Genomic DNA, 25176 nt, shown 5'->3' with positions numbered 1-25176 from the left:
TAAGTAATTGTTTACAAGATGTTTAATAGGTCCGTAAGATTAAGTCATCTCATCACTAGATTCAAATTTTCTAACTGACCTGTTACAAAAAGGAATGAACACTAAGTTTAGACAAGCCTTTTACATAAAGTTCTTTCGCAAACTAGGTCTTCACAAGACTATCATCCCATGCAAAATTTTGATAACAAAGTAGTAAGTTCAAGGGAACTACTGTTTTCCACTTACAAAACCCTCATCTTTTTACAGCAGCATACTAGCTACCAAGCATCAAACACTTAATATTCAAAGTGTCTCCTAAAAAACTGCTTTTGACTTCCTACGTTAAGTGGTAATCACTGGGTTCATCATAACAGTACATATACATTGCTGAAAGCTTTAGCGTATGACACAAGCTACTCTTAAACATCAAGTGTTCCATAAACTCAACAGTAAGGAATATTAAATGCAACAGTTCAGTTAAAGCACAACAGAATACAATGTAGTTTGGTACTAAAGTAGTTTTAATCCCATGACTCAAATGCACTCGCAGAATACATCATCTTCTTTCCTCCCGGGTTCATGTTGCCTCTGCCTCCATAATTCTAGGAAACAGAACAGGTACTAGTTCAGAATCATTAATGCTTTCAACCATTTAACAGTAAAAGTCACTACAAAGCAATTCTAGCTTTCTGCATGGACGTCTCTATGTAATTTGAACATCATAGTTTTTAAATAAATACAGAAGCTTTTTCATCATTCAGCTTCTACACATAAGGTTTTTAGACCCCAGTGTAAAATAATGCATTTTAATCAATCTCAGATATTATATGTGGGAATAATCCTTCCCTAAGTTCAAATCTCAACTTCTCTTACCCAACACAAATCAGTTCACACAACTTCGGGAAAAACTTCCTTCTCCATTTCTTATTTAAGAATGACTGTCTTTATTACTTTCCCAGCAAAATCCTTTTCCTTTGGAAAAAGGATGAAGCCCAGTCATCTATTAGATTGTCCCAAAATAATCAGCTAGGAGCCTCCAACAGATTCCTCTTTCAAATTCATCATTTGATTATCAAATGGCCCTTTCATGCCTTCCGTTTAAAAGAGAAAGTGAATTGTAAAAACACAAGATGCTACCTTTCTTCCCGAGAAGAGAGGGCATCAGGATCCTTACTGAACACTAGATGATACAAGCCTCTCTTTCAGTAAAACGGCAAAAAAACAGCTTTAACAGTTAATTTCAAAGAAAACAGGAGGGCTCAATACAAATGCGCAGTTTCTGTCAGAATCACTGACATCAGAAGGTCTCGTAAGAAAGGAATTAGAACCTGATCATCTCCAACTTCAGAGTTACTGCACTACATGTATGCAATTAAAGAGGGCAGAACTCCCAAGGCAAACAGATTTCCTCTGAAACTATTCTGTTCAGAAGTATGTAGAAGAAGAGTCACGGTCAGATTTGGTAACTCAGAGGTAGTAAACAACATGAAGGACAGACTTGGACCTAGAAATGATAGATTTCATGAAATGCTGGCAGACACTCCACAAACATGGGAGATGTGTATTTAGAGGCAATCTAGACTCAAAGGTTGATGAGATACACCTTTGCAAGCAATCTACACAAATTGAAAAAGTGTCCTTGAGTAGGAATTTAGAAGATCCACTGAGGCTGGAAGCATGAGAAGAAAGCAAAAGTTTAAGTATGCAACTGAGGTCTCACGAAGACTCAAACAAAAAAGATTCAGACATGACTAGGGAACTAGTCAGACAGGTATATAAACCCAAAACACTCAATACTTTCAATAATTATAGTATGGAAAAAGATAATTAATGAAAGGAAGGTTTGAACTTGATCTTCGGACATTGTGTAAGCAGTGAGAGTCATTATTTTCTAGTTGTCTCTAAGAGAGCATTAACATTTGGAATACAACCGAGATATTATCAACAAGCAAGAGATGAAGGAAAGGCCTTTGATGAAGGCATTAAAATCCAAGTAGATAAAAACAAAAAGTATCAAACATCTGATGGAGGGAGAAAAAAATCATAATTCAAAGTAGGAGCAGGCATAGAATTTAAATCCTAAACTAGTGACTGCAGACTGATTTGAAAGCTATGTCACCTAGGCTGTCTCATTTACTCAAGCTGTATTTTAACATCTGGTATCAGCAACACTAAGAGATCAGAAGGCTTCTCCTCATCACAAACATTAAGAGCAATTTTGACATGCATCAGATTGGAACATTCATCTAACTATAATAAGCTGAAGTTTTTAGTCAAATGAGTTACTTGACTGAACAATTCAGAGTGACTCCTCACAAGGAGTGACTGCAACTAGCAACTATTTGCTCCTACCCTATATGTGCAGTAGAGAAACTTCAGAAAGAAGCAGAGCCTTTGCATATGTTTGCACAACTCTTCTTCCACAGAGTAATTCTTTACACTACAGATCAAGACTAACGCAGCTAGTAAGGCCACATTGTAAGAGTTCAAGTCAAGCAAGTTGTCCAAAATTAGCTTCAGAAATACTGAGCACTTTCAAGATGCACCACTAAGATAAGGGACACAGTTACAATTGAAACAGACTGAGTGGCATTACTCTGGACATATACCGCTAAACACACTTTTATACTGAGAGAAAGTTCTAAAAGCCAAGTCTTCCAGTTCATTTCTAGACTTACCTTTTGGGTATCACCTGATGCAAAGACTCTTTGTCCTTGAAAACTAAAAGCAATTTCTTCCAACCAAACAGGAACTTCCTGCTGAGCCTACATAATTAGAAAAGTGAATTTAGAGACTCTTGACTGCTTTACCAACTCATATTAAGAGTTCCATAACTATACCAAAGAAATAATAGTTGCTCAGTACATTAGACTGAAATGCTAAAGAACAGAAAAAGTTAAGCACTGAGATTTGAAACTTACATCTGAAAGCACTTTAACTAGGGATTGTGCAAGATGGCCATCTGAACTGCTATCAAAGAAGCAAACTGCTTTGCCTGTATTTCCACAACGGCCAGTTCTTCCAATTCGGTGTACATACTCATCAATGGTGGGAGGAAGATCAAAATTAATAACATGTTGAACGTTTTCAATATCTAGACCTCTTGCTGCCACTGAAGTTGCCACAAGAACTGGACATTTTCCAGAACGAAAATCCTGAAGAGCAATTTCTCTTTCTCTCTGTTCTCTGTCTCTACAAAGAAAGCAATGGTTAATGGATGTCTCAACAAATCTGCGGTATTATTTAATATACAAGGCCATGATTCATGGACAGAAGTAGTTCTTGGGGAGAAAAAAACCACAACAAAACACACACACACTAACAGTTTAGGTTATTTTAATTTTTAACTGACTAGCAGTAAGACACAGCAACTGTTTTAACCTAAATCTCTAGAGAAATTATTTTTCTTAAAACAACCAGAGATAGTCATGTATCCAACTCACTGCCTCCCTAAGATCCACTGGTTTAACTCCTTGCTTCTTTGTGCCATAGTTAGAAGTGTTCTTCCTGCTACTTTGTAGCAGGGAGTCAGAATAGCAGAGTCTAGGTAGACTCCTGCATAGGACATTTTTCAGATACACTACGAAGTGTGGCCAACCAGCAGTACAGAACTTGCCTTTCATTTATCACCAGGAGAAGAAAACTAGATTTGCGCGGGGGTTTGCATTTTTGAAGACTATTTCTCTGTTATCCAGTACTCAAATACAGTAGTTTGTCATCCAAATGAGAGAACAAGTTAGAAAGCTAAAAACCAGTGCTCTTTTGAATCTAACACAGAACATTTAGTGAAGCCTGGTATGATCACTATTCCAGAAGTGCAACTATCCTAACTAATTTCAAAGTCAAGTGAATCACAAATCAGTAACATTCACAACAGTTTAGCAGCTTCCATGGAACCAACTATTCTCTTTGTAAGTATACCTTAACTCACAGTCTAATGATTCTTCAGAAATGTGTTAAGAACCTCCTCTCACACAAGACAGGTTGTGAGACAGCAATTCACGTTAGCCAAGAACAGAAGACAAGATCTCAAAATGATCGTTCACACACTCTAAAAAACTGATAAGGTACAGGATACACATAAACATCTTGTACCTGTGTATTAAGATCGTTTTGAACCACCTACAATCTTGATATTCTAATGCCTGTCAGAACATTGCCCAAAACATCATTTTATTGGCAAGAATTCAAGTCCCTTCCTCCAATTACGGTAAGAAAAACATTGCAAAATTACATTTTTGATGTGCTACAGTTCACCAGGAATCTTAAGATTCAGCTTATTGTGCTACATTTTAATATACAAACAAACATCAGAGAACTACATTCCAGCTTATTACATGAAACACACACCATCTTTTTAGATGGATTTAGACCTGGCATACACAACTATTTCACCTTGCTTCTCAGTGTTTCTTCAGGTATGCAACACTAATGAGTAGACTACAAGCACAAATTAGAAGCATCTTCTCTTTACATCGATCTCCATACAAATGCCATGTCCATGAACACATCAAGGAGGCAGAAATTATCACACTAGAAATCTGTATGGTACATAACTAGACTTACCTTGCCACTTTCAGGAAGCCTGTAAGACAGAGCGACAGGTCCACAACTGCCACTTTAACCTAAAGGTCTGGTTCTGGCCACACGAATGATGCCAAAAACTACATATAAGCAACAGTTGATTCTACTGAATTTCTTATATACTAATTTTTTTTTCGCAGTAGGCATTAATATTCTCCAGTTCATACACAGCATTTGAAATGTGGTCGACCAGAAAGATGTATACCGAGCAAATGCTATGAAAACTGGCCAGAGACACTACGTTCTCATTTGGGTAGAGCTGCTGAGGATTACAGGGCTGTCTGAAACAAGGTAAGCTAAGTCACACAGGTATGGCTAAACATGAAATCTCAATAAAAGCTTGGCATAAGATAGAGTATTAGGTGACTTCCACTTACTACTGCCTGACTTTCACTTAAAAAATACTTACCCATGGATGCTAATGGCTGGTATTTTTTCTTGACAAAGAAAGGCTGCAATGTAGTCTGCTTTTTTCTTTTGGTCCACAAACACCATGGTTCGTTCATCACCTGTTAATCAAAAGTTTATATCCACTGCAGTTTGAAACCTGATGCATCTTCTCTATTCACAGTTGCAGTTACTTATACAAACACCTAATATCAGATCAATATAGTCCTTCACTTGGGGTATAAAAACCCCAAGCATCACTATACACTTGGTGAAGATTGGCTGGAGAGCTGCCTGGTGGAGAAGGACCTGGGGGTCTTGGTTGACTATCAGCTTGATATGAGCCAGCAGTGTGCCCAGGTGGCCAAAAAAGCCAATGGGATACTGGTGTGTATCAAGAATAGTGTAACCAGCAGGAATAGGGAAGTGATCCTGCCCCTGTACTCGGCACTGGTGAGGCCGCACCTGGAATATTGTGTCCAGTTTTGGGCCCCTCGCTTTAAGAGAGATATTGAGCTCCTGGAGCAAGTCCAAAGAAGGGTGACTAAACTGGTCAAGGGGCTGGAAAATATAACTTACGGGGAGCAGCTAAGGGAGTTGGGGCTGTTTAGCCTGGAGAAGAGGAGGCTGAGGGGAGACCTGATTACAGCCTACAAATACTTGAGAAGGGATGGTGGGGAGGTAGGGGAAGGGCTCTTTACATTAGTGATGGGTGACAGAACAAGAGGAAATGGGTATAAGCTTAGTCATGGGAGGTTCAGATTGGATGTTAGAAAGAATTTCTTCTCTGAAAGGGTTGTCAGCCACTGGAATAGGCTGCCCAGGGAGGTGGTTGAGTCCCCATCCCTGGATGTGTTTAAGAAAAGGGTGGATGAACTACTTAGGGATATGGTTTAATGGGGGATTAGGGACGGTTGGACTGGATGATCTCTAAGGTCTTTTCCAACCTAGGAACCTATAGGAACCTATGAATCAAGTTTTGAATAAAGTCTTTAGAGTATGACTGATTTCTTGCCTCTGTTAAACTAACTAAATTCAATCCATCAATTTCTAGATCGACAAAGAAACCCAGGTTAAAACAAGTGCATTGTATTTTTCTCCTCAATAAAGGGAGGAAACAAGGGTTATCTGTAAATAAGTATGCACTCCCTTTCTACAGCACATAGCTAAAAGTGGCACTAAACAGCAAGGTACACAGACCATTTTTTAATTCCAAACTCCCTTTCAATTTTCAGCATTAAAACTTAAGATATCTTCACAGCAAAAATACAAAAGTCCCAGCCATTAACAACATATAGGCACAAATGTTCATGTAAGAAGTTTAATATACCTATAGTCTGAAGGTAATACCCCCAGATGGTTACGTATTGTAACTGACCATATAAAGAAACTAACCAGCTGGGAAGCTTGTCTGCTAGTACTCGATAGAGATGAGACCTTGACAAACATCCACAGCACAAATACGCCTAAAATCTGGAACTCCCCAAGGTCTGCTTCAAGCTTCAACCAGTAGTCTTGCAAAATATGTAACATGCGTAATAGAATGGAATCACGACTAGGTCAATAGCAAGAGCACAAGTTTAAAAACAAGCAATTTTGTCTTCCCTGGAAAACAATTAGCAATAAGGAAAGTTACCTATGCTTTGTAGAATTTCAATCAGTTTATCCCTCTTGGAATACTGAGAAACCTGAAGAATATTTTGCTGAACATCACTGCAAGCTCCACCCACTCGTCCAACAACAACAAATAAATAATCAGTTTTCAAAAATTCACCAGCCAGCCTTGAAAAGAAACAAAATCACGCAACATGAATTCTATTATGTAGCTTATCTTTGCTTTATGATCAAATAACTTATATTTAAGCAACCCTCACAACAAACACTTTATCATTCTTCATAAGGCAGAGCATATAAGTAATTGTTATGTGCACTTTTTGAAAAAAGCTAACAGTGTGTACTGTTTTCTAGACAGTTGTACAAAAATCACTGATTGGTAAGAAGGTAAACAGACTCATTAGGTCCCGGCAGCTTTTCATAACACAAACACTGCATTTTCTACCCATCTCAGAAAGAGTTCCACATATATGCTTGTATTAACATAGGTTACTGACATACACGCTCACAGAAACATTCTTGGTGCACTATTTCATAACAAGCTGGAGAGATGGGAGAACTCTACACAGGCCAGAATTCCAAACAGGCCTCCAAGAGACAACATCATCCTTTTTGACTGTTCAACAAAAGCACTCCCTAAAACACATAGTTTATTACAGGACATGTGGCATTTATTTATCAGTTGCCACATGCAAAACTCAAGCTTTACTCCAACAGCATTCCTTTTCAGTTATCCCTTCCATAGGTAAGGTTCAATCCCTTGATCAAACTCACCAAAACAAGTAATTCCTTGGAATGCCCCACAATATTCAAGTGTTTTACTAAACTGTATTACTTATCAATACAGTGTGCTTCACATCCAGTGTATGCAAAACAGCTTCCACTACTGTAAAATTCAAATGGTAAATAAGTCAACCTTTAACTAAAAACTGGCAACCTCAAGTTTTAGAACAAATTCCTAAAAGAGAGTAAAGTCTTAAAAATATTACAAGACTGCCTTAAGGACTTGAATCTCACCTGATTTACAGGTTTAATTGCCACTGAAAAGGTGTTTTTCATAGCAAATAAAAAAGTTACTGGAAATTTAAATGTTTAGTCTTAAGATCTGACTGGTTTAAGATCTCACAGAGACATAGCTCTAAATTTGAAGTAAAGGGCAAGTTTAAACTCTGAAAATGGAACAGTAAACAAAAAACAGGAAGGGAGAGAAGAAAGAAAAGACCTTTCAATGGGAGATATAGAGCCCCAGATGCTAAGCTGAAGTTCACCACTCAGCTAGGAAATGCATGGTTCTCTCAACTCACGTGCTCAGGAAGACCCTTAATGATCAGATCAAAGGTTTTTGTAGCAGCAGACACGCAAATTCAGGTACCAAACCAAACAGTGTGTTAAAACAAAATCTGATTACACTCACTGAACAGAAGTGCAGGACATCCTGAACATAGCAGGGTCAAGGTCAAAGCACCTTGTCCTATACTATCGGAAGAGTATACTGTCCAAAGTTGTTGATAGCAGAGTATGAGAAAACATTAGCTTTCCTGACTGCAGAATTAGAAAGGCAGTAAATCCTGGAAGAAACCAACTCCAGAAAATAAAGATTTTCAATCTCTAAAACAAGAACATCATCTCTAGGCATTCCAGTTTCAAAAGATAAAAAGAATATTATTATGCACTTGCAAACCATGATTCAAGCACTCAGTCTCAGCACTGAAGCCTTCTACCAGCACTTGTACATAGAATTGTAGAATGGTTTGGGCTGGAAGAGATCTTCAAGATCACCTTGTTCCAACGCCCCTGCCATGGGCAGTGACACCTTCTCCTAGATCACGTTGCTCAAAGCCTCATTCAACCTGGCCTTGAACACTTCCAGGGATGGGGCATCCTTCAACACTGACAGCACAAAGGTAGACCTGTGGTTTTTGTCATTAAACAGAAGATGACAGTCAATATCTTGCACAGTTGAAGGAATCTCCTCCTTTCAGATGCTGGTAGTTACACTACTCTTTGCTCATCCCTCAGTATGTAGCAAAAACCACTGCAAGAGTATTAGTGAAAACACATGGATAAAGACAACAGATCTAGAGATCAAGGGATCAAGATTCCTCTCCCAACCCCAAAATCTAAAGCCATCAAGAGCGCACTGTGCATCTTAAAGCGAGACATACTTGATCTTTTCCCAGGATGCAGTACAAAGTAAGACCACATTCCCGCACAAACAGTAAACACATGGAATCAACACGGAATGAACATGAATGCCCAGAGAGGTGGATGCTCCATCCCTGGAGGCGTTCAAGGCCAGGTTGGACGAGGCCCTGAGCAACCTGATCTAGTTGGAGATATCCCTGTTCCTTGCAGGGGTTTGGACTAGATGACCTTTGAAGGTCCCTTCCAGCCCTAACCATTCCATGATTCTATGAACCACACTCATGTAGAGTATCATTTGAACACTCGATTCCCAGCTGCGGAAACAAGGCAGTTCACTTAGCTTACTAAAGATCATCTTCTAATACAAACAACTATGAAAAAAGTCTTGACTGGGGAACCAAAGCCACAACAGGCAACTTAAGGACAAGTTTACAGTGAATTCAGTCCTACTTAAAGAAAGATGATTCATCTCCCTAAGAGCTGTCAGTATTAACTGCTTGAATGAGAGAAAGCAGCCCAATCTCCTCTTTCATTCAGGACAGTCGACTACTGAAGATATTTTCCCCTCACCTCAAAAAAGCTTTTGAAGGCTTTTGAAGGCCAGAAAGTTGTCAGGACTTGAGTCACTGAGTACTAACATACTTCACTGCAATGGTCTGATGAGTTTACATGCTCTCAAACTGTAATATATCTACTGGTATTTTTAGTGATTCTTTCACAACAGTAACCCTACCACAAAAGTCACCAAATTATGTCAACTGCTCAAACTGCAGTTCAGACTTCTACAATTTGAGTATTCAGATCCCTGACTCTTTCAAAAGTGGAAATACTGAATAATTTCCATCCACCTACAGGGAACGGGGTGTTTTGTTCTGTTACTCCCAGGCTCAGCAACCTCATTATCATCTAATGAAGACTGTTATCTCAGAAAAGTGGAACTTTAAGGGTAGTGAGTACATACAGATAGATATATCCTAAATTCATTTGTGGGAGCTTTAAAACTACCGAAAACAATAGCACTTATGCATGTAAGAACTGTATGTCAGAAAGGTTGGTAAACTGACCAAGGCCCTGAGCAACCTGATCTAGTTGGAGATATCCCTGTTCCTTGCAGGGGGGTTGGACTAGATGACCTTTGAAGGTCCCTTCCAGCCCTAACCATTCTATGATTCTATGATTCTATGAGCAATAACTGGGATGCGTGGTGATATTATGTCCTGGTGCCAAAGAGTGCTATCAGTGCTGCTTGTGAAACAGCAAGATGACTGTTTTTGAGCTTGCACAGATGTGGTGAGGGAAGGACAAGAAAAACAGGAGCAGTATGAGGACTTCTGCAGAAGTGGAATTTAAAATTCAGATAAACTTCTTAAGTTGCTTTAGAGTTTCCACCTAAATTAAGCAGTTAATCTATGCAAGTTCCCTGAAAACAGGGAAGTCTTCAGCAAGGAATGTTAACATCATAGTTTTTCAGTATCTTTTAGCAAGATGTGGTGGGTTGACCCTGGCTGGGTGACAGATACCCACCAAAGCTGCTTTATCACTCCTCTCCTCAGCTGCATAGGGGAGAGAAAATATAGTGAAATGCTCGTGGGTTGAGATAAGGACAGGGAGAAATCATTCACCAGTTACTATCACGAGCAAAACAGACTCGACTTGGCGAAAATTAATTTAATTTATTACCAGACAAATCAGAGCAGAATAACGAGAAATAAAACCAAATCTTAAAACTCCTTCCCCTAATCCTGCCTTCTTCCAGAGCTCAACTTCACTCCTGAATTCTCTACCTCTTCCCTCTCAGCAGTGCAGGGGAATGGAGAATGGGGGTTGCAGTGAGCTCATCACACATTGTTTCTGTCACTCCTTCCTTCTCAGAGGAAGGACTCCTCACACTCTCTCCCTGCTCCAGTGTGGGGTCCCTTCCCAGAAGAGACGGTCCTCCACGAACTTCTCCAACATGAGTCCTTCCCACAGGCTGCAGCTCTTCACAAACTGCTCCATCATGGGTCCCTCCCACAGCCTGCAGCCCTTCAGGAACAGAATGCTCCAGCACAGGCTTGCCATGGGACCACAGCCTCCTTCAGAGGCATCCACCTGCTCCAGCATGGGGTCCTCCATAGGCTACAGATCTCTGCTCCACTATGGACCTCCATGGGCTGCAGGGGGAAAGCCTGCCTCACCATGGTCTTCACCATGGGCTGCAGGGGAATCTGTTCTGGCACCCAGAGCAACTCCTCCCCTTCCTTCTTCACTGACCTCGGTGTCTGCATAGCTGTTTCTCTCACAGATTCTCTTTGGATGCAACTGCAGAGTTTTTTTCCCAAGCTTTCTTCAAAATGTTATTACCGTGGCGCTACCACCCATGCTGACAGACTCAGCCTTGGCCAGCAGCAGGTCAGCCTTAGAGCTGGCTGGCATTGGCTCTATCGGACAAAGGGGAGGCTTCTAGCAGCTTCTCACAGAAACCACCCCTGTAGCCTCCCTGCTACCAAAACCTTGCCACACAAACCCAATACACAAGATAAGCTTTCAAACAGAAGGAGTGCTAACTCTTCAGACATTTAGCTCTATACAAGTACATCTTCTGATATATTGCCATTTACTTTACTCACCTCTGAACTTCCTCAGGAAAAGTGGCACTAAACATTAGTGTTTGACGTTTGTCTTTTGGTGGCATGCTTGGATAAGAAATCAGCTTCTTCATATCTAACCCAAAACCCATGTCAAGCATGCGGTCTGCTTCATCTAGCACCAAATATTTCACCTGATGCAAACCAATCTGCAAGTATTTCAGTGAAAGACTGTATTAGTTCACTGGCAGTATATGCTTATAGAATTTCCTAATTGTCAAAATCCACCTTTTACTTATTATAAAGTCTAGAAGCTATTTATTCACAATTAAAAGCCCATGTGCACTATTTTATTCCCATCTCAAACCTCTACTTAACTTTTTAACCTGTACTTATTCTAATAGTATGTGTACACTTCAGAACCTGGTTCAGCAATGTAAACCAAGACAGAGCCTGTAGATCAATTATTTTTTGGCACATCTGTTTTGAAATTATGTCTGACTTTTAGAAAGGTTCTCTCATACAACCCTCGCATATTCCAAAAAACTCCCTGTTCTGAAAAAATTTATGCCAGAAAGCATTATGGACATCACAACTTCACTGTTGCTGACCAAGACTGTCACTTTGACTACAAGCCTGACAATCGCAGAAAGCCAATCTCCAGTTTATTAGCAAGAAGTGTTTTTCCAAACCTCATTTGTCCAGTCTAACATCACTGACCCACCATTATGTAATATTTAGCAATTTCGATTTGAACTTACAATGCCTGGAAAAATAAAAATTCAAATACAGTACTATACCTGATTTTTTTTATATTTTGAATAAAATCAGTATTAAAACACTCAAAGAATTAATAATACCATCATTCCAGACAGATAAAAGCTATTGCAGCAAAATAAACGGGAAGTCAAGTAAAAATCTGCTATGGAATTTTCCATGAGAACTAGGAGAAGGTGGTTCCATGTATTTTAACTACAAAATTTAATTGCCAAGAACACTGCAGCCAGTTTGATTTAAACTGCTATTTTCCAGTGGGCCCTGAAAGGGACTGAAGAGATCTGGACTCACATTACTCTTTCAAAAACCTCATGGTATAGATGTTACAAGAAAAGTTCACTTATATTTTAAGTGCCTGTACAAAGGCTGCAGCATATTGACTGTTTTTCATGGCTCCACCTTCACTTCTATTGAATTTGAAGAATGAAAACCAGTATGTAAAAAGCTAAGAGTGTTCAGGGAACTCAGATTAAGTTTTAAGATCTTACCTTCTCTCTTCCAATGATGTCTAGAAGCCTTCCTGGAGTGGCACATAGTATATTACAGCCTTGCATTACCTGACGAATTGAATGGCCTGTTTGTGTACCTCCATAGATTACAACAGGCCTTATACAAGTTCTATTATACAGAAAAAAAAACCTTGGATTAATTATGTAAGCATGCAAACAGTGTTCTTTCATGAAAACATGTAAAAATTCATCAGATCTACCATTAACCAGCTTAGAGGGGTTCAATTCCTTCACCACACAGCACAGCTTATAACCAAAACCAGGACCCAAGACCAGAAACTCACTCACCCTAAGCTCAAAGTTCCCATTCACACTATGTAACAGAGGCTCCACAGGTGGCTTACTTGGAAAGAACAATGCATTTCATGAGCATTCTTCCCTCTCCCTTCAACAGAGCTACCGGCAGTAAGAGCCAAAATGATGTTAGGCATTGTCCCTTTTAATACAGTACACTTAGAAAAAGCAGAACAACCAAATACACACCTTTAGAGCTTCAGAAGTTATCTTTCCACACCCTGAAAGGACAAATATAATTTTCTTCCTGTGCACTGGTGAAACCTATCTCTTAGCAGCAGAAAGATCACTGGCAAACTACTACCATGGCACTCTCGTGCAACATCCAAGGGCTCAACGACAAGTTTAGACTTTTTGTTCTGTTTCAAAGAAGCAGAGCTTTAAAAGAGCTTGCTTGAGCTGTGAAATTTCTGTCCAAGACCAGAAACACTGGGAAGTACAGAGTTATTAGAAACCATCACTGAAAGTTATATGTATCTCTATTTTTGTCAAGATGAAAATAAAATCATGTATACATCACATATGGCAAGCTAAATTTAAGTTACTTCATTTAAGAAATTCTGTTTTTCTTATCAGTAAAACTCATGTGACACAAGTTAAGTACTAATCTCTTCAAGCCGGAGTAAGCCTCCACTCCACCCTGTATCAGGAAGATTAGGAGTTTAAATCCCTAGCCATATAGTAAGAAATCTGCTAGCCAGTATTACCATCTAAGTTCAAATGTCTGTAGTCATTTGACTGGCATTGAAAAAAAATTTGAAGTGTTAATGAAAAATAAAACACTGCTGATTCAGACAAACGATACTAGGCAACAGTGCAAAAGCTTACCCATACACAAATTTTCTTGCTTCTAGGAAGATCTGATTTATCAGTTCTCTAGTTGGGGCGACAATAATACATTCTGGTTCTTGCTGCTCTTTAAAGCTAGTAGCAGTTACTCCATCTCTCATCATGTGGGCCACAATTGGTAGAAGAAAGGCCGCCTAAAAAAAAGCATCAGTATTTATGCTGCTTACTTTCAAAGCTTTCATAATTCACACTAAAAGCTCTACTATCAATTGTAAAGCTAGAATGACAGAGCACATTATCAACTTTAAGGAAATCAGACTGCAAAAGGATTGACCTGAATGTACTACAAAACATTTAAGCCTAGTTCTCCTTGTTCAAGAACTATGAAAATATCTCTCTGGACCTTAAAGAGTCTAATAATGCACAAAGAGAGTCATACACTAGCTAACTTCTGGGTTCTTCAGGATGTTCCACACTTCACGCTGACATGCATTGATAATTATGTACCCCAGGATCAAAACCCCTCCTTAACATTTACTTACAAGCTTTACATTATCATCAGTAGATTTGTAAGGTAACTGTATCACCATTCTCCAGACTACTACAATAGCAGATCAGTTTGCAACACAACTGCACCAGCACCCTTACTTCCATGTAAGACTAGTTACCTCCGAGACTCTGTACAGCAGTCCCAAAAGCATTCAGAATTTTTCTAGCATAAACTTTGAACATTTCCCCCTCTGCAAACGGAAGATGCTTTTCAAAACAAGTAACTAATAAGCTACGTAACAACAAAGCTAGAATTCCATACTACACTGAACAGCAAAAAACTATACTTAATATCCAAATATTCTCATATAGAGCTGTCAGTGGTTACATTTGGGTACATTAAACAGTTTAACAAGTTGAGACAACTGTCAACTTAATATCAACGCTCAATGCTTTCCATGATTGATGCTCAGTCAGCTATAACTAAGTTTGGTGCAGAACAGACTTAATCAAACCAAGGATGAAAGACCAGCACAACACATCATTACAACCTGGCATAAGTTTAAAAAAACAACAACAACAACAACAACAAAAAACCCACAAAAACAAAAAACCCCACAACCACACACAAACCAAAACATAAATACCAACACAAAAAAACCACCCACAACTCAACACAAAAACCCATACAAAACTGCTGAGTTTTTTTTCTCATCAGCAGTTTCTGTGACTGCCTAAACTTCTGAATCTGTAACTGCAGCTCTGAAGACTGGCCTGCTGTATCAAGACACTAGTTCACTGAAATTAAACACAGCCCAAAAATGTGACTGTCCATCCATCATTCACATCTGTGCTTAATACTACACCTGTCGTTGCAGTGCAAGTCGAATCATTACACAACAAGCTGTGAAGCATCTGGCACGTGGAAAACCGAGGCATCCACCTCAAACTTCTAGTAGCATGAATACTACACAAAATGCTTACAGTTTTTCCTGATCCTGTCTGGGCACATGCCATTAAATCTCGTCCTGCCAGTATCACAGGAATGCTGTACTTTTGCACTGGAGTAAGTTTAGAGTACCCAGCTCTGGCAATATTCATGTTTAAAGTCTGACAGAGGTTAGCTTCTTCAAAAGCCTACAAGAGAAAAAATGAATTATTAACAGTACACAACCACAGAAAATAAAAATTTAAAAACCGAGATGCCTACCATAGTATACAGACATCCAAACACAAAAAAGTAGTAATATTTGAAGAGGTCTCACCAGTCAGCTAGATTGCCAAGGTTTCTAAAGGCAAAAGCCCAAAAGGTTTCTTCAACCTGTTCATGCCATTCAAATAAAGCTGTCTGTGGGACAGTGAAGGCCTTTAGGTGGTCTTATCAGCTTTGATAGAAAACTACTTGGAAGCCATACATCTGGATTCAGGCAGGTAAATTCACATCACGGCGTACTATGGAAACAAACTGAAACTCTTGAGCCAGCAACGTGCACTTGCAGCCCAGAAAGCCAACCATACTCTGGGCTGCTTTCAAAGAAGAGCAGACAAGAGGTCCAGGGAGGTGATCTTCCACCTCCACTCTGATCTCATTAGACCCCAATTGGAGTATTGCACTCAGCTCTGGGGCTCCCAACATAAGAAGGACATGGAGCTGTTGGTCCAGAGGAGGGCCATGAAGATGATCCGAGGGCTGGAGAGAGTTGGGGCTGTTCAGCCTGGAGAAGGCTGCAGGGTGATCTTACAGCAGCCTTCCAGTACTTAAAGGGGGCCTACAAGAAAGCTGGACAGGGACATTTTACAAGGGCATGTAGCGATAGGACAAAGGGCAATGGCTTTAAACTGAAAGAGGGGAGATTTAGATTAGATATGAGGAATAAATTTTTTACAATGAGGGTGGTGAAACACTGGAAGAGGTTGCCCAGGGCAGCTGTGGATGCCCCATCCCTGCAGGTGTTCAAAGCCAGGTGGGATGAGGCTTTGAGCAACCTGATCGAGTAGAATGTGTCCCTGCCCATGGGAGGGAAGTTGGAACTAGATGATCTTGAAGGTTCCTTCCAACCCAAACTATTCTATGATTCTTGTTTCACTTCACATAGGCGATGCACACTTAGTAACTGTGCTGTAAGGGGAGCTAAAGCAACATCCCTATTCAGCATCAAAAAGCATCATACATGACAAAATCAGTTTAAGAGAGAAAACCTTTCAGAACATGGATGGCAAAAAAAAACCTCTGCATCTTCTCTTTCTACACTACTTATCCCCTCCGCCCTTCTTCCTCATTCTTCTCCCCTAAAAGGAGCTTTTTTTTTCCTTAACACTAGTCACCTGGTATGGTTATATGTTACTTTTAAATAATAAACAGCAGCCACAGAAAAAAAGGCTATTAATTACTTCAAAAACACCTCTCTGTCTAAATGAAAACTACTCCAACAGGTATTTACATTGTTAAAGATCACCCAGTAACAGACTTCAACAAGATTACTCTAACAGGCTTCCCAGAAACTGCTGTCAAAGACCTCTTTCTCTCAACACCTCAAATGGTATTGTTCTGCAATTTAAGGACTATGCTTCCTGTCCATCCAGTATTACTTTCTCGGAGCCATTTCTGTAGTTTGTCAACGTTGTTCTGAATTCAAATTTGTTGTCTTTCAAATGGGCAGCATCTCCTTTCAACCCAGTACTGTCTGCAAGATTCAAAATCTTTATCAATATTTTCATTAGCAGTGAATATTAGACTTAGCATACATCCTTGCGGACTCATGCTCAACATAAACCCTGAGATTAATGAGTTCACTAACCAGTAATGGTGCTGGAGGGTCAAGTCCTGACACTTCGACAACGTTTTCATCATACTTGTCAAAATTAATTCCTGTCTGATAACGTGCAAAGATGGCTTGTTCATCATCAGGCGGAGGAGGAGGCACATAAGTCACCTTTGGACCTTAAGAATATAATATATATGAACAATATAAAGAAAACTTAAACTAAAACTATTTTAAGCATGGAGCTATTGAAGTTAAGTTCAGTGAGATGTCATTTAGACTTCTCTCCACTTCTCAGGAAGGCAAGAAAATCTCATGAATGAATTCTATTAGAACTTAAGTTTTCTACCACTAGACCTAAAACTCAGTTACAAATAAAGTCAGACTTTTGTAAAGCATTCCTGTCTCGCATTCGCTCAAGGACCTTACTTTGAAGGGCAACTCAGAAAATTAAATTAGGCTCCACTTCATCACCATGAGAAAAACAATTCCGCCACAGAAACTCATTACACTATAAATTATCCTATTCAGTAAAAATGCATTTATTAATACACAAGGATAAAATTAATCTGTTCATGGCAGTACATTTATAGTTGTCTTCCTTAAGGTATTTTTTCAAGCTAATAAACTCAGAGGTATAAAATTAATTATTTGATGCTAACTAGAAGGTTAGCAGTAGAAGCCATTTCACAGAGACCTCAAATGAGGAAGGATCAGGAACTAAAATTATTCATACAAAAGTCGGGAGTTCACTATTTGTCTTTTTGCATTTCAAGAGTAAGAGAAAGGCAAAATAAGACTGAAGTCATTTGCAAAAACACTGCAGGTAAGTAAATATTCTAACAAATTGTCCCAGCTGACACTTTCTATACATGTCAGAAAGTCATTACTGATCACACATTTCAACCTGATCTCCTGCACATACAAACCATGAAACGCTATTTAATAACTTGCACTCAGTAAAACACATCAAGCACATTTTCTAGAAATAGCATCCCAGATGCTGTGGCATCTGAAACTGAGAATCTACTGGTTCTTCGCCATTTGCTTTAATGACTGTCATCACTTAAGATGCCTACACTGTTGCCGAATAAGTTCTTGTTACACTTGAGTCTCAAGTAGATCAGCTTTACAAGTCGAAAGAAGAAACAGCCAGCAACTGAGGAATTCTATAGCACCCCATTTCAAAAACTTAGTCTTTATTTAGGTGAGAACAACCACTGTGTTGCCCAGAAATTTAAAGATTAACAAAGTTTAAACATGCTGAGTTTAACAGTAACTTCTTGGCAACTCAGGTTAGGTGAACAGTTTTGAGATGGTTATGCATTTACCAGAATCACTACCTTCTTTTTTTACCCAAATACTTCCAGGAACTTTAAGTAAGAGAATGCTCCTTAATTTAAAAGCAAATTAAAACTGGCATGTTACTTGTGAAAAGGCTACTTACCTTTTTCAGAGTTTATTTCTTCACCGCATTCTCTGTAAGCTGCTGCTAAAGAAAGCATTCCAAAGTTAATTGCCTTTAGGAAAAAAGTTCATTTGAGAGAAAACCTAAATAAGAATCTTAATGAAAAATTCCTAGAGGCACTTCAAAAGCTCAACAGTGGGTCCTGATATGGTCGGTAAAATGAGTGGAAATATTTAGGCAAGCAGTGAAAGTTTAGTTACAAAAAGCCAGAAGACAAAGGCCCCGTATTTGTGTTTTCAAGAGCAGAGAGGATGTCATAACACTATGCTTAGCAGGATCTCACAATAGCAACATGCAGGAATTAAACTCAGCATCTTGCTGAGGGACTTCACAAAGCAGATCTGGTCCTTATGCGACTTGCAGTAAGTCCCTTATCATCAAATCAAATGCAATTATCCAGATCATGAGATGACTATCACAAGATGTCTAGATAAAGCAAGTTGTATTTAAAGACAACCAAGAGGAATGATCCCTCCTAAATCCAGCATTTGCTTTGCAAGGACAGATACAGTTGTCTATATTCACGGAGAACAATCATGAACAAAAAATCACCTGCAACAAGAAACTGAAATGCCACAGAAACGACAGTTTTATAACCCTGTTTTGTTACCTCTTAAGGGAGGTTTTCCCCTAAAACTGATAAACAAAATATTGTGAGTAACAAGAAATTCACACATGCTTAACATTTACAGCATCCTGGTTTTAAGAACTGCTCAACTTCTCCACAAAATCAGGAGATGTTCGTTTTACACTATGCAACCAACTTCTAAACAACTGAAGAGTCATAGCCATAAACTTCCATGTCATCACAATAACTTTTCAAGAGTTAGGAGAAAATTTAAATCTGAAAACTATCATTATTTCAGCAGCCACACATTTATAACATCCACTTGATGAAAGTTCTGACTTTGACACCCACAATCTATCCCGGGGACTCTCTACTCTCAAGAGTGCGCGCTCTCTCTCTCTCTCGTTCTCTCTTTCTTTCTCTCCAGGCCTCTTGCTCATCCAGGACTGCGGTGTCAGGACTTACTCATTTTGGGACTTCCAGGGATGGGGCATCCACAACTTCTCTGGGCAACCGGTTCCACTGCCTCACCACACTCAATGTAAAACATTTCTTCCTTATATCGAATCTAAATCTCCCCTCTTTCAGTTTAAAGCCATTGCCCCTTGTCCGATCACTACATGCCCTCGTAAAAAGTCCCTCTCCAGCTTTCCTGTAGGCCCCCTTTAGGTACTGGAAAGCTGCTATAAGACCACCCCGGAGCCTTCTCTTCTCCACACTCAACAGCCCCAACTCTCTCAGCCTGTCTTCATAGGAGAGGTGCTCCAGCCCTCGGATCATCTTCGTGGCCCACCTCTGGACCCGCTCCAGCAGCTCCATGTCCTTCTTGTGTTGGGGACTCCAGAGCTGAACACAGTATTCCAGGTGGGGTCTCACAAGAGCTGAGTAGAGGGGCAGAATCACCTCGCTCGACCTGCTGGCCACACTTCTTTTGATACAGCCCAGGATACGGTTGGCTTTCTGGGCTGCCAGCGCACATTGCCAGCTCATGTTGAGCTTCTCATCCACCAGCACTCCCAAGTCCTTTTCCTCAGGGCTGCTCTCCATCCATTCTCCGCCCAGCCTGGACTTGTGCTTGGGATTGCCCCAATCCATGTGCAGGACCTTGCACTTGGCCTTGCTGAACTTCATGAGGTTCTCACAGGCCCACCTCTCCAGCCTGTCAAGGTCCCTCTGGATGGCATCCCTTCCCTCCAGCGTGTCCACGACACCACACAACTTGGTGTCATCTGCAAACTTGCTGAGGGTGCACTCGATCCCACTCTCCATGTCTCCAACAAAGATGTTAAACAGCACCGGCCCCAGTACTGACCCCTGGGGAACACCACTCATCACAGGCCTCCACGTGGACATTGAAACGTTGACCACAACTCTTTGAGTGCGACCATCCAGTCAGTTCCTTATCCACTGAGTGGTCCATCCATCAAACACATGTCTTTCCAGTTTAGAGACAAGGATGTCTCTAAATATATAGATATTTTTTTTTATTTTCTAGATATACTCTCCCTTTTTTCCTGAGTTCCAACCAAAGATATCTGTTCAGCTAGGCTGGACCTTTTCCCCACCGGCTTGTCTTTTGGTATATGAGGATGGCCTGCTCCCGCACCTTTAGGATTTCCTTCTTGAACATCCAGCCTTCCTGGACTCCTCTGCCCCTAAGGACTGCCTCCCAAGGGACTCTGTCGACCAGGCTCCTCAATGGGCCAAAGCCTGCTGTCTCGAAGTCCAAGGTAGCAGATCTGTTCATCCCACTCCCTACTTCTCCAAGAATCTAAAACTCTTATCATTTTCTGATCACTATGCCCAAGATGGTCTCCAGCCATCACATCACCCACAAGTCCTCTGTTCACAAACAACAGGTCCAGGGAGGCACGTTCCTTCATTCTCACCCATCAGCTGTATCAGGAAGTTCTCTTCCATACGCTTCAGGAATCTCCTAGACTCATTCCTCTCTGCTGCACTGTATTTCCAGCAGACATCTCATAAGTTGAAGTCCCCCATGAGAACAAAGGCTAGTGGACAATCAAAACACTCCCTAACATGCAGGGCTACCCCACCACCTCTCATTCCTTGTCTATCCTTCCAAAGAGTTTACAGCCAGCCATTACAGCACTCTAGTTGTGCAAGTCATCCCATCACGTTTCCAGGATGACAACTATATCATAGCTCTCCTGCTGAACAATGGCTTCCAGCTCCTCCTGTTTGTTGCCCAAGCTGCATGCATTGGTATAGATGCACTTCACCTGGGCTACTGATCCTGCCACCTTTTTGGAGGTAGAAGCCCTAATTTCTAGACGACCATTCTCAGGCTCTTCCATGGTTTCTAACACATCAACAACCCTTGCATCTTTGCTACCACATGGATCTCCCCCACCCACCCCCCCTGCCGTTGAGACAGCAGACTGAAGGACCTTGCTAGTATACCATCCCTCAAACACTGGCATGCCACCCCCAGGCTTATCTCTCATGAGCCTGGTTTTATTGTTTTTCTCCTTGAGATCTAGTTTAAAGCTCTTTGAATGAAGCTCTTCTTCATGAAGTAGTAAGAAATTCTCATCCTCCATTAAGGATGCAGTTATGTCCATGACCAGTATTAGCATGTTGACTCTAAAACCACTCAAGTTTCTAAAAATCAGTATTTGAACTAAAAATTTGAAAAACATATTCTGAACTAAGTCAAATAGAGGCAAACCAATTGTTCTTTGGATATTAAGGAGCACTTCTGAAAACGCATTCTATCTTTTCTACAGCAAAAAATTCTTTTACCAGTATCACAAAAAATGTTCTTACATTGAGAATATCAGTCATCCACTACACATTACACTAGCTTAATGGTATTTCTAACTTGAATTATGGGACTTTTGTGAGTGATAGACTACTATGCAGTAGGTAGCAAAACAGATAGGTTACAAGTTGAGAGTTGTAGAACACTGGAACAGGTTGCCCAGAGAGGTGGTGGATGCTCCATCCCTGGAGACGTTCAAGGCCAGGTTGGACGAGACCCTGAGCAACCTGATCTAGTTGGAGATATCCCTGTTTGTTGCAGGGGGGTTGGACTAGATGACCTTTGAAGGTCCCTTCTAGCCCTAACCATTCTATGATTCTAAGTTACAGTAGCATCGGTGGCAAAGAAATATAGAACCATGAGGGAAAAATCCTTTGTAGACTGAAAAAAAAAAACCCCACCAACATTAGAATCAAGACATCAGGAAGAGCTACAGACACCACTTGTCAGCCTGGACAAACTTAAAACAACATATCCCTTTAAAGGGGAGGTAGAAGGAGTCTAGAGTGACTATTACAAAACTGAGCAAGTTCTTAAAGGCTTGCGTTGAATTTTGGAGTTAGCACCTCTGCTTCACTGTGCATTAACTGACCCAGAAGCAGCAGGACAAAGAAAAAATTACAGAAGACAACAGCTTTGAAAATCCCATTACTAAAATTCATCCAAGTTACAAACATGTGTTGCACGGGCAGGCAAGCAAGCTGTCTATCATTCGCAGTAGGCTCTTAACGCAGACAGGAAGAACAATCACAGTGACAGCATTTAGCAAAGCTAAGAAGGTATTGCATTGCCACAAAATCAGCAATGAGGAAACCTGAAAGGTTCACCACCCTACTAAAAAGTCTCACCTGCACGACCTCCAAATGTTCCTCTTCCTCTAGAGCCAAGAAAAATGCCAGGCTGAGGTCCGCCTCTTTGCTCATCTTTAATACCTGTAAGTAATACAGTGTAGTGGATATAGTATCTAAAATTAGTATACTATGCTTCAAGCTAACACTATTTACTCAAAAAAAATCTACAATGCAACAGCCTCAACAGATTCTTTGTGACTCCAACCTATGCTGTATTATTCCCAGTGACACTATTTTTCAAAGATGCCATCCATGTTCCACAACACAGCTGAAGAAAAGAAGCTATTTCATAGCTTTCACCTTTATACTTGTCATTCTCAGTGAGCAGGCAAACCCAGAAAGAATGATTATATGTATGTTGTTCCCACACAAACCAGTCAATATAAAAAACTTACTCTCGCTTTGTCCAGAGCCACCAGGAAATCCTCTAAAACCTCTATTTTTGGTACTATAATCTTCTACAACGTTCCTTTCTTGAAAACCTGCAGTAAAGCATAGCACACAACTTAGTTTGCCCAATTTTGCATGTGCAGAACAAATGTCTCTTATCTTGCAATTACTGTTTGCAGTCCTTATTTTATTAATTCAAACAAAAAGCACAATAAAACTAAGTGATCTGCCTAAGTAGATAAAAAAATGAAGAGAATAAATATTTTTTGCCAAAAAGCATGATGAGAAGAAGAGTCTACTGCTTTCCTGTATTATTGCTTCCTGCAAGAAGTAAATCAAACATTTAGTCTTGAAATATTTGACTTTACATGCACATATGCCATATATTTGACTTAATATGCGTATATATTTTATCGCTTCGTTTATGACGCAGAGAAGTTCAGTCCTCTGGTTCAGTCACAGGACAACTGACAGCATTTGTACCTCCTCAGTTTTCATAACCAGCACTGTAGAGTGAGGTAGTATTGCCATTGCTGCATCCTATAGAGAAAGGATCTGAAAACCTGCCTTTCAGATCTATCAGTTTCTATTTTTTTTATTACTCAGAATTGCTTATTCAGTTGCTTGGGACAGGCAGTGTCAAGTATTTAGTGCATTTTTATTTCTAATCCCTTTCCCTAGTCACCCTCCTGATGAGAGGGAGAGGAAGTAAAAAGCCCCATGCACAAACAAGGTATTTCTCATTTTGGATTGGACAGTTTTAGGTGTTGTCTAAGATCCATGCAGTCAACTGGTATCATCGTCTACTCCTTAGTCTTTATTCTTCAACTGACGATCTGTTCTATCATCTTGTAATGACAAAGAGCATCTTCTGCTAAATGAGACCAAGAAGTTCTCCTACCACAGCATTTGTAGCTCCTTCTTCACCAATGCTTGGTGCATACCTATTTATATGTCATTTGAGTTTTTCCAAATTAAAAAAAAATATTTTAAAAATAGTCACCACATCTTAAAAGCAATTGTTGGAGTGTCGGCAACAGAACTGTTTGTCATCATTCCACAGCACCACCAGTGTCTGGCTGCCTGCTTAGTCAAACAAGTCTAGCACTCCTCGACCAGAATCATAGAATGGTTTGGAATGGAAGGGACCTTAAAGATCATCTAGTTCCAACCCCACTGCCATGGGCAGAGAAATCCTCCACTACACCAGGTTGCCCAAAGCCTCATCCAACCTGGCCTTGAACACTTCCAGGGATGGGGCATCCACAACTTCTCTGGGCAACCTGTTCCACTGCCTCACCACACTCAATGTAAAAAATTTCTTCCTTATATCGAATCTAAATCTGCCCTCTTTCAGTTTAAAGCCATTGCCCCTTGTCAGATCACTACACACCCTCGTAAAAAGTCCCTCTCCAGCTTTCCTGTAGGCCCCCTTTAGGTACTGGAAAGCTGCCATAAGATCACCCTGGAGCCTTCTCTTCTCCACACTCAACAGCCCCAACTCTCTCAGCCTGTCTTCATAGGAGAGGTGCTCCAGCCCTCAGATCATCTTCGTGGCCCTCCTCTGGACCCGCTCCAGCAGATCCATGTCCTTCTTGTGTTGGGGACTCCAGAGTTGAACACAGTATTCCAGGTGGGGTCTCACAAGAGCAGAGTAGAGGGGCAGAATCACCTCCCTCGACCTGCTGGCCACACTTCTTTTGATGCAGCCCAGGATACGATTTCCTTTCTGGGCTGCCAGCGCACATTGCCAGCTCATGTTGAGCTTCTCATCCACCAGCACTCCCAAGTCCTTTTCCTCAGGGCTGCTCTCCATCCATTCTCCGCCCAGCCTGGACTTGTGCTTGGGATTGCCCCAATCCATGTGCAGGACCTTGCACTTGGCCTTGCTGAACTTCATGAGGTACTCACAGGCCCACCTCTCCAGCCTGTCAAGGTCCCTCTGGATGGCATCCCTTCCCTCCAGCGTGTCCACGACACCACACAACTTGGTGTCATCTGCAAACTTGCTGAGGGTGCACTCTATCCCACTCTCCATGTCTCCAACAAACATGTTAAATAGCACTGGCCCCAGTTCTGACCCCTGAGGAACACCACTCGTCACAGGCCTCCACGTGGACATTGAACCGTTGACCACAACTCTTTGAGTGCGACCATCCAGTCAGTTCCTTATCCACTGAGTGGTCCATCCATCAAACACATGTCTTTCCAGTTTAGA

General features: G+C 40.6%; 1 protein-coding gene across 1 annotated transcript in view; it reads right to left on the bottom strand.

Annotated features, from left to right (window-relative positions):
* Window positions 1–500: 500 nt before the first annotated feature.
* DDX4 (DEAD-box helicase 4) overlaps window positions 501–25176 on the bottom strand; it is a 39056-nt gene continuing 14380 nt past the window's right edge. The window contains exons 5-17 of the mRNA XM_086629206.1: window positions 22964–23050; window positions 22566–22649; window positions 18344–18385; window positions 16933–17075; window positions 15119–15271; window positions 13685–13839; window positions 12542–12671; window positions 11319–11485; window positions 6587–6732; window positions 4973–5072; window positions 2901–3171; window positions 2658–2744; window positions 501–581 (exon numbers count right to left, since the gene is read on the bottom strand). Of these exons, the coding sequence (XP_086485332.1) occupies window positions 501–581; window positions 2658–2744; window positions 2901–3171; window positions 4973–5072; window positions 6587–6732; window positions 11319–11485; window positions 12542–12671; window positions 13685–13839; window positions 15119–15271; window positions 16933–17075; window positions 18344–18385; window positions 22566–22649; window positions 22964–23050 (1646 nt within the window). The remainder of the gene's footprint in view (window positions 582–2657; window positions 2745–2900; window positions 3172–4972; window positions 5073–6586; window positions 6733–11318; window positions 11486–12541; window positions 12672–13684; window positions 13840–15118; window positions 15272–16932; window positions 17076–18343; window positions 18386–22565; window positions 22650–22963; window positions 23051–25176) is intronic.

The sequence above is a fragment of the Tauraco erythrolophus genome, chromosome Z, assembly GCF_009769465.1.
Source record: "Tauraco erythrolophus isolate bTauEry1 chromosome Z, bTauEry1.pri, whole genome shotgun sequence".
In the NCBI taxonomy this organism is placed as follows: Eukaryota; Metazoa; Chordata; class Aves; order Musophagiformes; family Musophagidae; genus Tauraco; species Tauraco erythrolophus.
This window is presented reverse-complemented; position numbering and strand designations above follow the sequence as displayed.